Consider the following 16193-nt stretch of genomic DNA (forward strand, 5'->3'; position numbering starts at 1 on the left):
ACTAACTTGTGACAAAAAATAAAATCTTCTATGAACTCGCCATACACCTAACGGAATACCTTGGGGTGTCTTCTTTCTAAAATGGGGTCACTTGTGGGGTTCCTATACTGCCCTGGCATTTTAGGGGCCCTAAACCGTGAGGAGTAGTCTAGAAAACAAATGCCTCAAAATGACCTGTGAATAGGACGTTGGGCCCCTTAGCGCACCTAGGCTGCAAAAAAGTGTCACACATGTGGTACCGCCGTACTCAGGAAAAGTAGTATAATGTGTTTTGGGGTGTATTTTTACACATACCCATGCTGGGTGGGAGAAATTTCTATGTAAATGGACAATTGTGTGTAAAAAAAATCAAACAATTGTCATTTACAGAGATATTTCTCCCACTTAGCATGGGTATGTGTAAAAATACACCCCAAAACACATTATACTACTTCTCCTGAGTACGGCGGTACCACATGTGTGGCACTTTTTTACACCCTAAGAACGCTAAGGGGCCCAAAGCCCAATGAGTACCTTTAGGATTTCACAGGTCATTTTGCGACATTTGGTTTCAAGACTACTCCTCGCGGCTTAGGGCCCCTAAAATGCCAGGGCAGTATAGGAACCCCACAAATGACCCCATTCTAGAAAGAAGACACCCCAAGGTATTCCGTTAGGAGTATGGTGAGTTCATAGAAGATTTTATTTTTTGTCACAAGTTAGCGGAAAATGACACTTTGTGAAAAAAAACAATTAAAATCAATTTCTGCTAACTTGTGACAAAAAAAATTAAAACTTCTATGAACTCACCATACTCCTAACGGAATACCTTGGGGTGTCTTCTTTGTAAAATGGGGTCATTAGTGGGGTTCCTACACTGCCCTGGCATTTTAGGGGCCCTAAACCGTGAGGAGTAGTCTTGAAACAAAAATGACCTGTGAAATCCTAAAGGTACTCATTGGACTTTGGGCCCCTTAGCGCAGTTAGGGTGCAAAAAAGTGCCACACATGTGGTATCGCCGTACTCGGGAGAAGTAGTACAATGTGTTTTGGGGTGTATTTTTACACCTACCCATGCTGGGTGGGAGAAATACCTCTATAAATGACAATTTTTTGTTTTTTTTACACACAATTGTCCATTTACAGAGGTATTTCTCCCACCCAGCATGGGTATGTGTAAAAATACACCCCAAAACACATTGTACTACTTGTCCCGAGTACGGCGATACCACATGTGTGGCACTTTTTTGCACCCTAACTGCGCTAAAGGGCCCAAAGTCTAATGAGTACCTTTAGGATTTCACAGGTCATTTTGAGAAATTTCGTTTCAAGACTACTCCTCACGGTTTAGGGCCCCTAAAATGCCAGGGCAGTATAGGAACCCCACAAATGACCCCATTTTAGAAAGAAGACACCCCAAGGTATTCCGTTAGTAGCATAGCGAGTTCATAGAAGATTTTATTTTTTGTTACAAGTTAGCGGAAATTGATTTTAATTGTGTTTTTTCACAAAGTGTCATTTTCCGCTAACTTGTGACAAAAAATAAAATCTTCTATGAACTCACCATACTCCTAACAGAATACCTTGGGGTGTCTTCTTTCTAAAATGGGGTCATTTGTGGGGTTCCTATACTGCCCTGGCATTTTAGGGGCCCTAAACCGTGAGGAGTAGTCTTGAAACGAAATTTCTCAAAATGACCTGTGAAATCCTAAAGGTACTCATTGGACTTTGGGCCCTTTAGCGCAGTTAGGGTGCAAAAAAGTGCCACACATGTGGTATCGCAGTACTCAGGAGAAGTAGTATAATGTGTTTTGGGGTGTATTTTTACACATACCCATGCTGAGTGGGAGGAAGATCTCTGTAAATGGACAATTGTGTGTAAAAAAAATAACAATTTGTCATTTACAGAGATATTTCTCCCTCCCAGCATGGGTATGTGTAAAAATACACCCCAAAACACATTATACTACTTCTCCTGAGTACGGCAATACCACATGTGTGGCACTTTTTTGCAGCCTAACTGCGCTAAGGGGCCCAAAGTCCAATGAGCACCTTTAGGCTTTACAGGGGTGCTTACAATTTAGCACCCCCCAAAATGTCAGGACAGTAAACACACCCCACAAATGACCCCATTTTGGAAAGTAGACCCTTCAAGGTATTCAGAGAGGGGCATGGTGAGTCCGTGGCAGATTTCATTTTTTTTTGTCGCAAGTTAGAAGAAATGGAAACTTTTTTTTTTTGTTTTGTTTTGTCACAAAGTGTCACTTTCCGCTTACTTGTGACAAAAAATAATATCTTCTATGAAGTCACTATGCCTCTCAGTGAATACTTTGGGATGTCTTCTTTCCAAAATGGGGTCATTTGGGGGGTATTTATACTATCCTGGAATTCTAGCCCCTCATGAAACATGACAGGGGGTCAGAAAAGTCATAGATGCTTGAAAATGGGAAAATTCACTTTTTGCACCATAGTTTGTAAACGCTATAACTTTTACCCAAACCAATAAATATACACTGAATGGGTTTTTTTTTATCCAAAACATGTTTGTCCACATTTTTCGCGCTGCATGTATACAGAAATTTTACTTTATTTGAAAACTGTCAGCACAGAAAGTTAAAAAAATCTTTTTTTTGCCAAAATTCATGTCTTTTTTGCTGAATATAATAAAAAGTAAAAATCGCAGGAGCAATCAAATAGCACCAAAAGAAAGCTTTATTAGTGACAAGAAAAGGAGCCAAAATTCATTTAGGTGGTAGGTTGTATGAGCGAGCAATAAACCGTGAAAGCTGCAGTGGTCTGAATGGAAAAAAAGTGGCCGGTCCTTAAGGGGTAGAAAGCCCTAGGTCCTTAAGTGGTTAAGTAATTGTTCAGACATAAATAGCTTTACCATCTAAACCAGAGCACCAGAGAAATGGGTGGCAGTATAACAGTTACGTTGCCAAGATTCAACACTGAGCTTCTTTCCCAAAGACAGTATTTGGAAGAACTCTATGTTTATAGCCATTATAAAATACAACCCGCTATAGCTCTGGGAATCCCATGCCTCATTGAACTCAAAGGCCATATAGCAACCAAGCCAGTTCACACATATTTCTTAACTCACTGTGCACTGGGACTGTGGTTATGAAATTTAAAAATATGGCAGTAGAAAGAGGGTTCCATTACAGTAAGTGCAACTATACCATGAAGCCTAGAAACACAGAAAAGTACAGCAACACTTTGTGAAAGGACTTTGGAGTTCCATCCACGGCATGTTTGGCTGCCATTAATTTATAGATTTGTGCTGGCATGTACAGAGCAACAAGATGCTGTAGCAGATTAAAGTAGCTCTTCACATATCAGCAGACTTGCTAATGGATACGGGTCACCCTTGATAGCACAGTGACCCTAACAATATTTGCATGACACTCAGTCCTCAAATAATCTGGAATCTACAGTAGATGTCCTGGTGAGATGGACTCAAACCTAAGATACTATATTTCTAGTTCCTTTTCTTTTTGTATACGGTTAACCATTTATGCCGCGCGGACGTGAGCTTCACATCCGCAGCGGCAGCTGCTACAGTCACAGGGACGCGCTAGTCACATCCCTGCAATTTGAAGGGGGGGGGGGGTTGCACATGTGTGGGTAGATGATCGCAAATTTGCTGATAGCACGGGGGGTTGGCTGCAGGGGACAAAAGTCCCCTGAGCTAATCCGTACATGTCCGCCAAGAATAAACACTGTTTTTGTTCAAAAACAGTGTTTATTCTTAAATAGAGCTGCCGTGCTTCCTTCCGCTGCCGCTTTCCGCCGCCCGAATGTTAGATTTATGAATTCATTTCCCAGCCGGATACCCGTGATGCAGGCTTCCATTGAAGCCTGCGTCTCTTTTCTAGTAACAATGTAGCAACACATTGTTTCCTATGTAGCAGACTTGTAGCTGGGACATCTTGTGGCCAAATAGTAAAATTACATCTACTGACTTTATGGAATAAAAAAAATAATATTTATGTCAAGAGGGCATATTATTATAAATGTATGGGCTAAACATTAGCGATGAATGTAAATCTAAAAAAAAATTACCTTTATTTCCAAATAAACTATTGTCACCATACATTACACAAGGTATATAATTTTAACGTTGCAATAACCGGGACAAATGGGCAAATAAAATGTGTGGATTTTAATTACAGTAGCATGTGGAATTTTAAAACTATAATGGCTGAAAACTAAGAAATTATGATTTTTTTCAATTTTGTTCTTATTTATTCCCGTTCAAATGCATTTAGAATAAAATAATTCTTATCATAATGTACCACCCTAAAAAAGCCTAATTGGTGGCGGAAAAAAACAAGGTATAGATCATTTCTTTGTGATAAGTAGTGATAGTTATTGGGGAATGAAAGGGAGGAGCGCTGAAAATTCCTCTCATCCATAAGGTGAAAAATACCCTCGGGCTGAAATGGTTAAAATGTATTTGTTTTATATTGCTTTTCTGTTGCTGAAAATATTTCTGCCCAGTATTTCTTTATTTTCAGTCATCTAAAATTTGTTACACTGAATCTCCCAGTGCTGTAATAAAAAAAAAATGAGGAGCTTAATCACCTCGAGGTGCGACCATGACTGCAAACGCCATGGCATTCCTTTCTGGGTGTGACAATGATACAGATATTTATTAAAGGTTACACTTGCAACTGCAGTTGCTGGGCATGGTGCACACTTCCCATAAAGTATATGGCAGCAGCTAGCTGTCTGTATTAAAGGGTACCTGAAGTCAGGAGCGTAACTACAAATCATGGGGCCTCCCAACAAAACTTTGATGGGGCCCCCTTAATGTTCATAACCCTTCCCTTGCCTCCCCTTCGTGACCCTCACAACATGGGGTTCAAACAAGGGTCATAAAATCAGTGTGGCCATCAGGATCCCACACCCATAACATGTGTAGCCACAAAACACCTGATCTGGAGTATCAGAGAAGGGGAAGGTTAGTAATTCGGTCCCTCTGACACCTATGGCCCCCCTGCATTTGCAGGGGCTGCTCCCTCCTTGTTACGCCCCTGCCTTAAAAATACTCTGTAACAAAAATTTAATCCTGTTTTCTACCATCCTACAAGTTCCTAAACCTATTCTAATGTGCTCTGGCTTACTGCAGCACTTTCTACTATCACTGTTGGATCTGTCGCCCTGTGTCTGGAAGGCTGCCAACTCTTCAGTGTTGTTGATCTGTTATGCATGCCCACCTCCAGGCCCCCTCTATGCACACCCACGTGTGTGTTACTTACATTAGACAGCCTCTCTGCTCTCTTTTACACGCTAGATAAATCATCCTCTGTTAGGCTTTGAAAGTAGCTGGCTGCCTGAGCTGTCACATGCTGAGAAATTACAGACACTGGGCTGTCTGCAGGAAGAAACAATCAGCCTGTCACTCTCCAGTGGATGAGAGCTGCAGGGGGTAAACACAAAAATGATCTATTGAGATTCAAAAGGAAGGCTGTATACAGCCTGCTTGTGTATGGATGTATTTTCTGTGTGGACATACTGTACATCAATCTACTTCCGGCTTTGGTGGCCATTTTGTTTGTTTATAAACACACTTTTTAAAACTATTTTTGACCACTTTTAATGCAGCGGGGAGTGGCAAAATTGTGAGAGGGTAATAGGAGATGTCCCGTAATGCACTGGTATGTTTACTTTTGTGCGATTTTAACAATACAGATTCTCATTAAGTGACAGGGATATGGAGGCTAATAAGTATGAACAAGCTTGCACATCCATGAATATTCCTTATTATTTCTTACAATATAAGCCAACATTTCAGAGCCACGTAGGGCCCCTTTGTCAAGACACACATTTCTCTAGGCAACAATCTGTCTGCTGCTTAAGGGTTACTAAACAAGTCCTGTGGGGAGACAAGGCTCCTCAGCCATATTTATTTCCTTTGAAACAATATCAGTTGTCTGGCTGTCCTGCTGATTCTCTGCCTTTAATTCTTTCAGCAATTGACCCTGAATGAGCATGCAGATCAGATGTTTCTGACTGAAGTCTGACTAGATTAGTCGCATGCTTGTTTCTGGTGTGTGATTCAGACATTACTGATGCCTAAAAGATCCGCAGGACGCCAGGCAACTGGTATTGTTTCAAAGGAAATAAATATGGCAGACTCCAAATCCCTCGCAGTTCAGGTTTCCTTTAAAATTTTACCTGGCTCAGCTGATTTTGCCTCAAGTAACGTTTCCTCAGACCATAGCTTGTTGTCCAGCAAGGTGGAAAATCTCTTTGCAAGTTGAGATTGTAATCGTCACAGTGATGCCACTGCATCATGAGTTATGAAATATGAGAGAGACTAGCTCGGTCTGCGTATTTTCTCTCAGTTCAATGAAGGGAGAGATTTCCAGAATTATACCAGACTTTGTTTTACTAAGCCTATGGAGACAGAGTTCTTCTGAAAACTTTCTTTGAAGATGTGCTCTTTTTATGACAGAAGGACCGTGCAAGGTAAGGAGATCACCATGGAAGCTTGGCTAGGTGACAGCTCTCACACTTCCTGACATTTGGCAGGTACTCTGGTTTTGCTGTAAAGTTTTTTGTTTTTTTGTGCGTGTCCTAAAGAGGAACCAGTTTCCTAGCTACTGTGTATGTGGCTAAAAGGGAACTCTGATTCTGGTTATAGAAGGCTGTTATCTCATGGGAACCCATGTTAAAATGTCTGCTGTGTGCCATTTCAGCCATGTGCAGCTTATTTACTGCCAATAGAGTGAGATCTTTCATTCTATGCACAACAGGGGATAGAGCTTTTGTATACATCACTGCAGAACTGCATTGGTTCCTGAACTGACATGATCTGTATAACAAGGAGTAAATAATTAGCAGCTCTATTGCATGTGGCTTCCATGACATTCTTTATCCCTGAATACAAAAAAGCTGCATATTTAAAAAAAAAAAAAAAAAAAAAAAAAAAAGAGCTTAACCACTTCGGGACCACAGTCTTTTCGCCCCTTAAGGACCAGAGCCTTTTTCTCCATTCAGACCACTGCAGCTTTCACGGTTTATTGCTCGGTCATACAACCTACCACCTAAATGAATTTTACCTCCTTTTCTTGTCACTAATACAGCTTTCTTTTGATGCTATTTGATTGCTGCTGCGAGTTTTACTTTTTATTATATTCATCAAAAAAGACATGAATTTTGTCAAAAAAATGACTTTTTTAACTTTCTGTGCTGACATTTTTCAAATAAAGTAAAATTTCCTATACATTTGAGCGCGAAAGTTATTCTGCTACATGTCTTTGATAAAAAAAAACATTCAGTGTATATTTATTGGATTGGGTAAAAGTTATAGCGTTTACAAACTATGGTGCCAAAAGTGAATTTTCCCATTTTCAAGCATCTCTGACTTTTCTGCGCACCTGTCAGGTTTCATGAGGGGCTAAAATTCCAGGATAGTACAAATACCCCCCAAATGACCCCATTTTGGAAAGAAGACATCCCAAAGTATTCAGTGAGAGGCATGGTGAGTTCATAGAAGATTTTATTTTTTGTCACAAGTTAGCGGAAAATGACAGTTTGTGACAAAAAAAAAAAAAAAAAAAAGTTTCCATTTCTTCTAACTTGCGACAAAAAAAAATGAAATCTGCCACGGACTCACTATGCTCCTCTCTGAATACCTTGAAGTGTCTACTTTCCAGAATGGGGTCATTTGTGGGGTGTGTTTACTGTCCTGGCATTTGGGGGGTGCCTAATTGTAAGCACCCCTGTAAAGCCTAAAGATGCTCATTGGACTTTGGGCCCCTTAGCGCAGTTAGGCCGCAAAAAAGTGCCACACATGTGGTATTGCCGTACTCAGGAAAAATAGTATAATGTGTTTTGGGGTGTATTTTTACACATACACATGCTGGGTGGGAGAAATATCTCCGTAAATGACAATTTTTTTATTTTTTTTACACACAATTGTCTATTTATAGAGATATTTCTCCCACTCAGCATGGGTATGTGGAAAAATACACCCCAAAACACATTATACTACTTCTCCTGAGTACGGCGATACCACATGTGTGGCACTTTTTTGCACCCTAACTGCGCTAAGGGGCCCAAAGTCCAATGAGTACCTTTAGGATTTCACAGGTCATTTTGAGAAATTTCGTTTCAAGACTACTCCTCACGGTTTAGGGCCCCTAAAATGCCAGGACAGTATAGGAACCCCACAAATTACCCCATTTTAGAAAGAAGACACCCCAAGGTATTCCGTTAGATGTATGGTGAGTTCATAGAAGATTTTTTTTTTTTGTCACAAGTTAGCGGAAATTGATTGTAATTGTTTTTTTTCACAAAGTGTCATTTTCCGCTAACTTGTGACAAAAAATAAAATCTTCTATGAACTCGCCATTCTCCTAACGGAATACCTTGGGGTGTCTTCTTTCTAAAATGGAGTCATTTGTGGGGTTCCTATACTGCCCTGGCATTTTAGGGGCCCTAAACCGTGAGGAGTAGTCTTGAAACCAAATGTGGCAAAATGACCTGTGAAATCCTAAAGGTACTCATTGGACTTTGGGCCCCTTAGCGCACTTAGGGTGCAAAAAAGTGCCACACATGTGGTACCGCCGTACTCAGGAGAAGTAGTATAATGTGTTTTGGGGTGTATTTTTACACATACCCATGCTGGGTGGGAGAAATATCTCTGTAAATGACAATTATTTGATTTTTTTTACACACAATTGTCCATTTACAGAGAGATTTCTCCCACCCAGCATGGGTATGTATAAAAATACACCCCAAAACACATTATACTACTTCTTCTGAGTACGGCGATACCACATGTGTGACACTTTTTTGCAACCTAGGTGCGCTAAGGGGCCTAACGTCCTATTCACAGGTCATTTTGAGGCATTTGGATTCTAGACTACTCCTCACGGTTTAGGGCCCCTAAAATGCCAGGGCAGTATAGGAACCCCACAAGTGACCCCATTTTAGAAAGAAGACACCCCAAGGTATTCTGTTAGGAGTATGGTGAGTTCATAGAAGATTTTTTTTTTGTCACAAGTTAGCGGAAAATGACACTTTGTGAAAAAAAAAACAATACATATCAATTTCCGCTAACTTGTGACAAAAAATAAAATCTTCTATGAACTCATCATACACCTAAAAGAATACCTTGGGGTGTCTTCTTTCTAAAATGGGGTCACTTGTGGGGTTCCTATACTGCCCTGGCATTTTAGGGGCCCTAAACCGTGAGGAGTAGTCTTGAACCCAAATGTCTCAAAATGACCTGTGAAATCCTAAAGGTACTCATTGGACTTTGGGCCCCTTAGCACAGTTAGGCTGCAAAAAAGTGTCACACATGTGGTATCGCCGTACTCAGAAGAAGTAGTATAATGTGTTTTGTGGTGTATTTTTACATATAACCATGCTGGGTGGGAGAAATATCTCTGTAAATGACACATTTTTGATTTTTTTTACACACAATTGTCCATTTACAGAGAGATTTCTCCCACCCAGCATGGGTATGTGTAAAAATACACCACAAAACACATTATACTACTTCTCCTGAGTATGGCGATACCACATGTGTGACACTTTTTTGCAGCCTAGGTGCGCTAAGGGGCCCAACGTCCTATTCACAGGTCATTTTGAGGCATTTGTTTTCTAGACTACTCCTCACGGTTTAGGGCCCCTAAAATGCCAGGGCAGTATAGGAACCCCACAAGTGACCCCATTTTAGAAAGAAGACACCCCAAGGTATTCCGTTAGGGGTATGGTGAGTTCATAGAAGATTTTATTTTTTCTCACAAGTTAGTGAAAAATGACACTTTGTGAAAAAAACAATAACAATCCAATTTCCGCTAACTTTTGACAAAAAATAAAATATTCTATGAACTCATCATACACCTAACAGAATACCTTGGGGTGTCTTCTTTCTAAAATGGGGTCACTTGTGGGGTTCCTATACTGCCCTGGCATTTTACGGGCCCAAAACTGTGAGTAGTCTGGAAACCAAATTTCTCAAAATGACTGTTCAGGGGTATAAGCATCTGCAAATTTTGATGACAGGTGGTCTATGAGGGGGCAAATTTTGTGGAATCGGTCATAAGCAGGGTGGCCTCTTAGATGACAGGATGTATTGGGCCTGATCTGATGGATAGGAGTGCTAGGGGGGTGACAGGAGGTGATTGATGGGTGTCTCAGGGGGCGGTTAGAGGGGAAAATAGATGCAATCAATGCACTGGGGAGGTGATCGGAAGGGGGTCTGAGGGGGATCTGAGGGTTTGGCCGAGTGATCAGGAGCCCACACGGGGCAAATTAGGGCCTGATCTGATGGGTAGTTGTGCTAGGGGGTGACAGGAGGTGATTGATGGGTGTCTCAAGGTGTGATTAGAGGGGGGAAATAGATGCAAGCAATGCACTGGCGAGGTGATCAGGGCTGGGGTCTGAGGGCGTTCTGAGGTGTGGGCGGGTGATTGGGTGCCCGCAAGGGGCAGATTAGGGTCTAATCTGATGGGTAACAGTGACAGGTGGTGATAGGGGGTGATTGATGGGTAATTAGTGGGTGTTTAGAGGAGAGAATAGATGTAAACAATGGATTTGGGAGGTGATCTGATGTCGGATCTGCGGGCGATCTATTGGTGTGGGTGGGTGATCAGATTGCCCGCAAGGGGCAGGTTAGGGGCTGATTGATGGGTGGCAGTGACAGGGGGTGATTGATGGGTGGCAGTGACAGGGGGTGATTGATGGGTGATTGACAGGTGATCAGTGGGTTATTACCCGGAATAACAGATGTAAATATTGCACGGGCAAATTGATAAGGGGGGGGGTCTGAGGGCAATCTGAGCGTGTGGGCGGGTGATTGGGTGCCCGCAAGGGGCAGATTAGGGTCTAATCTGATGGGTAACAGTGACAGGTGGTGATAGGGGGTGATTGATGGGTAATTAGTGGGTGTTTAGAGGAGAGAATAGATGTAAACAATTGATTTGGGAGGTGATCTGATGTCGGATCTGCGGGCGATCTATTGGTGTGTGTGGGTGATCAGATTGCCCGCAAGGGGCAGGTTAGGGGCTGATTGATGGGTGGCAGTGACAGGGGGTGATTGATGGGTGGCAGTGACAGGGGGTGATTGATGGGTGATTGATGGGTGATTGACAGGTAATCAGTGGGTTATTACAGGGGAGAACAGATGTAAATATTGCACGGGCGAATTGATAAGGGGGGGGTCTGAGGGCAATCTGAGCGTGTGGGCAGGTGATTGGGTGCCCGCAAGGGGCAGATTAGGGTCTAATCTGATGGGTAACAGTGACAGGTGGTGATAGGGGGTGATTGATGGGTAATTAGTGGGTGTTTAGAGGAGAGAATAGATGTAAACAATGGATTTGGGAGGTGATCTGATGTCGGATCTGCGGGCGATCTATTGGTGTGGGTGGGTGATCAGATTGCCCGCAAGGGGCAGGTTAGGGGCTGATTGATGGGTGGCAGTGACAGGGGGTGATTGATGGGTGGCAGTGACAGGGGGTGATTGATGGGTGATTGACAGGTAATCAGTGGGTTATTACAGGGGAGAACAGATGTAAATATTGCACGGGCGAATTGATAAGGGGGGGGTCTGAGGGCAATCTGAGCGTGTGGGCAGGTGATTGGGTGCCCGCAAGGGGCAGATTAGGGTCTAATCTGATGGGTAACAGTGACAGGTGGTGATAGGGGGTGATTGATGGGTAATTAGTGGGTGTTTAGAGGAGAGAATAGATGTAAACAATGGATTTGGGAGGTGATCTGATGTCGGATCTGCGGGCGATCTATTGGTGTGGGTGGGTGATCAGATTGCCCGCAAGGGGCAGGTTAGGGGCTGATTGATGGGTGGCAGTGACAGGGGGTGATTGATGGGTGGCAGTGACAGGGGGTGATTGATGGGTGATTGACAGGTAATCAGTGGGTTATTACAGGGGAGAACAGATGTAAATATTGCACGGGCGAATTGATAAGGGGGGGGTCTGAGGGCAATCTGAGCGTGTGGGCAGGTGATTGGGTGCCCGCAAGGGGCAGATTAGGGTCTAATCTGATGGGTAACAGTGACAGGTGGTGATAGGGGGTGATTGATGGGTAATTAGTGGGTGTTTAGAGGAGAGAATAGATGTAAACAATGGATTTGGGAGGTGATCTGATGTCGGATCTGCGGGCGATCTATTGGTGTGGGTGGGTGATCAGATTGCCCGCAAGGGGCAGGTTAGGGGCTGATTGATGGGTGGCAGTGACAGGGGGTGATTGATGGGTGGCAGTGACAGGGGGTGATTGATGGGTGATTGACAGGTAATCAGTGGGTTATTACAGGGGAGAACAGATGTAAATATTGCACGGGCGAATTGATAAGGGGGGGGTCTGAGGGCAATCTGAGCGTGTGGGCAGGTGATTGGGTGCCCGCAAGGGGCAGATTAGGGTCTAATCTGATGGGTAACAGTGACAGGTGGTGATAGGGGGTGATTGATGGGTAATTAGTGGGTGTTTAGAGGAGAGAATAGATGTAAACAATGGATTTGGGAGGTGATCTGATGTCGGATCTGCGGGCGATCTATTGGTGTGGGGGGGTGATCAGATTGCCCGCAAGGGGCAGATCAGGGGCTGATTGATGGGTGGCAGTGACAGGGGGTGATTGACGGGTGATTGACAGGTGATTGACAGGTGATTGACAGGTGATCAGGGGGGATAGATGCATACAGTACACGGGGGGGGGGGGGGGGTCTGGGGGGGGTCTGGGGAGAATCTGAGGGGTGGGGGGGTGATCAGGAGGGAGTAGGGGGCAGATTAGGGACTTAAAAAAAAATAGCGTTGACAGATAGTGACAGGGAGTGATTGATGGGTGATTAGGAGGGTGACTGGGTGCAAACAGTGGTCTGGGGGGTGGGCAGGGGGGGGTCTGAGGGGTGCTGTGGGCGATCAGGGGGCAGGGGGGGGGAAATCAGTGTGCTTGGGTGCAGACTAGGGTGGCTGCAGCCTGCCCTGGTGGTCCCTCGGACACTGGGACCACCAGGGCAGGAGGCAGCCAGTATAATAGGCTTTGTATACATTACAAAGCCTATTATACACTGTTGCAGCGGCGATCCGGATGCCAGTAACCCGCCGGCGCTTCCGAACGGCCGGCGGGTTACGGCGAACGGGGGGCGGAGCCAGTCCCCGGCGGCTGATCGCGTCACGAATGACGCGATCGCCGCATAGCCACTCCCGCAGCCGCCCCCGCCGATGGGCGTATTGCGGTCGTTTGGGCCCGGACTTTGCCGCCGCCCATCGGCTGGGGGCGGTCGTTAAGTGGTTAAAGTGTAACCGAGGCGACATGTCACATGATGAGATAACCATGTATGTGCATTGCAAAACATAATAATACCTAGACTGTTTTACTTTTTTCTTTATTTTGCTGCCTGAAAGAGTACATTTTTAGACATGGAAGTGACAGCTTCTGTCTTGTGAGTACCTTGTCGGAAATCTAGTAAACATCATTGATAAGATTACAGCCATAAAAGTTTTCATGGTAGAATACAACTTCTAAGAGCAGGGGAGACAGAAAAAGGTCAATAGTTCATGTATTTTCATTTAGGGACACTTAATAGGCTGCCTTTAAGCAGAGAAAACACATAATTCAATCTACTTTGTAAATGTTTAAATATAAAATAAAACCATGAGATATATATGAAAAAAGGACGTTTTTAGGAGTAGAAGGATAAATATAATTGTTTATAATTTGTTTATTTTCCCCTTGGGTTCACTTTAAGAACTTCCTACTAAACAGTAGCACCTTATAAAAGGTCTTGACAAATTCATTTTATAGAATTAATAGGCTGTGTTTAAAAATTGGGTTAGAATTAAGTGGTTACCACCATTGGCTTATGTAAGTGGTTACCACCATGCTAGAAATTAAGAGTAGTACAAAAACATCACAGATTAGGAAGACTAAAGGCCCAAAAAAGATCTTGGGCTTGATTCACAAAAGAGTGCTAACTGTTAGCACGGCCGTTTTCGCGCGAATTTTCGCATTGCGCGCGATCGCGAATTTTCACGCTAAACGACAACGTTTTCGCACGCAAACGCGAATTTTACCGCAAAATCGATATCGTTTCACGCGAAAATTCGCGTTTGCGCGCGAAAACGTTATCGTTAAGCGCGAAAATTCACGCAATGCGAAAATTCGCGCGAAAACGGCCGTGCTAACAGTTAGCACTCTTTTGTGAATCAAACCCCTTGTCTTTGCTTTACCAGATGACTGCTCAATACATCATAAGTTTTAGGTATGGAGTCGCACTCACTCAGCATCCATCACTCTCAGATAGTTAGGTGTGCAGATCAAATAGTCCCGGACACCATGGAAAATAAGGAACTCCAGTGAAAATAGTGTAATAAAAAAAAGTGCTTCATTTTTACAATAATTATGTATAAATTATTTAGTCAGTGTTTGCTCATTGTAAAATCTTTCCTCTCCCCGATTTACATTCTGACATTTATTACATGGTGACATTTTTACTATTTTTACTGTGGGCAGGTTATGTAGCTGCTGCTAGCTGTTTTGGCTGTTGGAGACAGCTGTAAACAGCCATTTCCTATCTGTGAACCTTGTTACATTGTGGCAAACTGTCAAAAGTACCGCGGTCCTCAGAGCTTGTTGTGGGAGGGGTTTCACTACAATATCAGTCATACAGTGCCCCCTGATGGTCTGCTTGTGAAAAGCAATAGATTTCTCATGTAAAAGGGGGTATCAACTACTGATTGGGACAAAGTTAAATTCTTGGTTGGAGTTTCTCTTTAAGGAATAGCAAAAAACATGGCAAAAAACAAGGAATGAACTAGGCAGCATGATGATGGGCAGGAGCCCGAAACAATGGACTGTCCTGCCTTATAGTTCTGTTTAAATTTTGTATGTTTCTACCCGAATAAACAGAACAAGCTATCTTTGAAGGTGGTGCGGATCATTCCTTGTTTTTTGCTCAATACATCATGTCATGTATCATTTTTTGTTCAACGGCTCGTAATTTGCTAATTACAGTTACTCAAAGTTTTGCTTTAATTTTTCACAATTATGGCCACATGTAATTACAGTTTAGACATTTAATTGATGTTGAGTAATCCATTTGTAGTTTAGCATAACAACATAAAATTTGGCATAATTTTGTGCTGAATTTTGTGGTCAATAGTAAAGCCCCTTTACATGGTATCGTCCCCAAAATTGCTACAGTTTAGGGCAATGGTGGGAACAAAGTTAAAAAAAACATTTTTAAAGACAATTTTTTGAAAATTGAGTTTCAAAAATTCAAAAGGAAAAAAACTGTTTTTAAACTCAGGAACAGGACTGCTTAAAAACTATTTTTTACTTTGCATTTTCAAATTCAATTATGTCAAAAACTACAAGGTCTTTTTGAAAAAAATCAATTTTTGTCTTATTCCCACTATTCTGCTTAACATACATAGCAATTTTTGTGATGATAGCATGCATGCGAGCTTTGCTATTAACTGCTAAAGTCGACAAAAATGACACAAAATGTGAAATTACAGATCCAGATTACTCCATACGAATTTAAGATTTTGCCCTAAATGTTGCATCTTAATTTGAAATTTGTGCTCATCACTACTGGTGGCACATATCTGTTCACTTTTGTCTTACGCAGTACATAAAGACTTCCTTGTTGTCTGTGTACAATAGCACTTATGACGAGCCCATTGTTAGGAGTGTGCAGAGGAATGAAGCAAGTTTACCATGTTAAGTTGTTATATGATGATAACTGGACATAAATATGGCAATGTCCCCATAACATGGAATGTGCTCACCTGTAAATTCCCTTTGATGCCCTCCAGTTCCCGAGATGTTTTGGAAAGCTGGCGGAGGATGCTACTTCTCTCCATGAAAACCTCTTTAAGTTGCTTTTCCAGGTCATCGTAGCCCTGTCTAGCAAGGAAAAGACACGAGTCAGTGATGTAGCCTTCACAGTGACTAATTTACCAATTAGACTGTAAATAGAAAATGTGGTGTCCAAACAACGTGAAAAGGTTATGCTTGTAAGGCCTACATCAATCCGTCATCCCGGTCAAAGTATGTGTACATGTTGTGGGAAAACCAGAGTTCAGTCACGACCATAAATCATACTCTAACTCATAATCATTTTTCATTCTTTCTTATCAAATCCAGAAGCTTTGAAAAAGGACAAGGCTGGAGAGTACAACTACTAACAAAAATAAGAAGGAAAAATGAACAATATTGTCATACCAGAAATTGAA

General features: G+C 42.6%; 1 protein-coding gene across 3 annotated transcripts in view; it reads right to left on the reverse strand.

Moving 5' to 3' along the window:
• Positions 1-16193, reverse strand: part of LUZP2 (leucine zipper protein 2) — a 917784-nt gene that overhangs the window by 435288 nt on the left and 466303 nt on the right. For all 3 annotated transcript variants that reach the window (XM_068259736.1, XM_068259737.1, XM_068259738.1), the window contains exon 2: positions 15747-15864. In XM_068259736.1, the coding sequence (XP_068115837.1) occupies positions 15747-15864 (118 nt within the window). The remainder of the gene's footprint in view (positions 1-15746; positions 15865-16193) is intronic.

The sequence above is a fragment of the Hyperolius riggenbachi genome, chromosome 11 (assembly GCF_040937935.1).
Source record: "Hyperolius riggenbachi isolate aHypRig1 chromosome 11, aHypRig1.pri, whole genome shotgun sequence".
NCBI lineage: Eukaryota > Metazoa > Chordata > Amphibia > Anura > Hyperoliidae > Hyperolius > Hyperolius riggenbachi.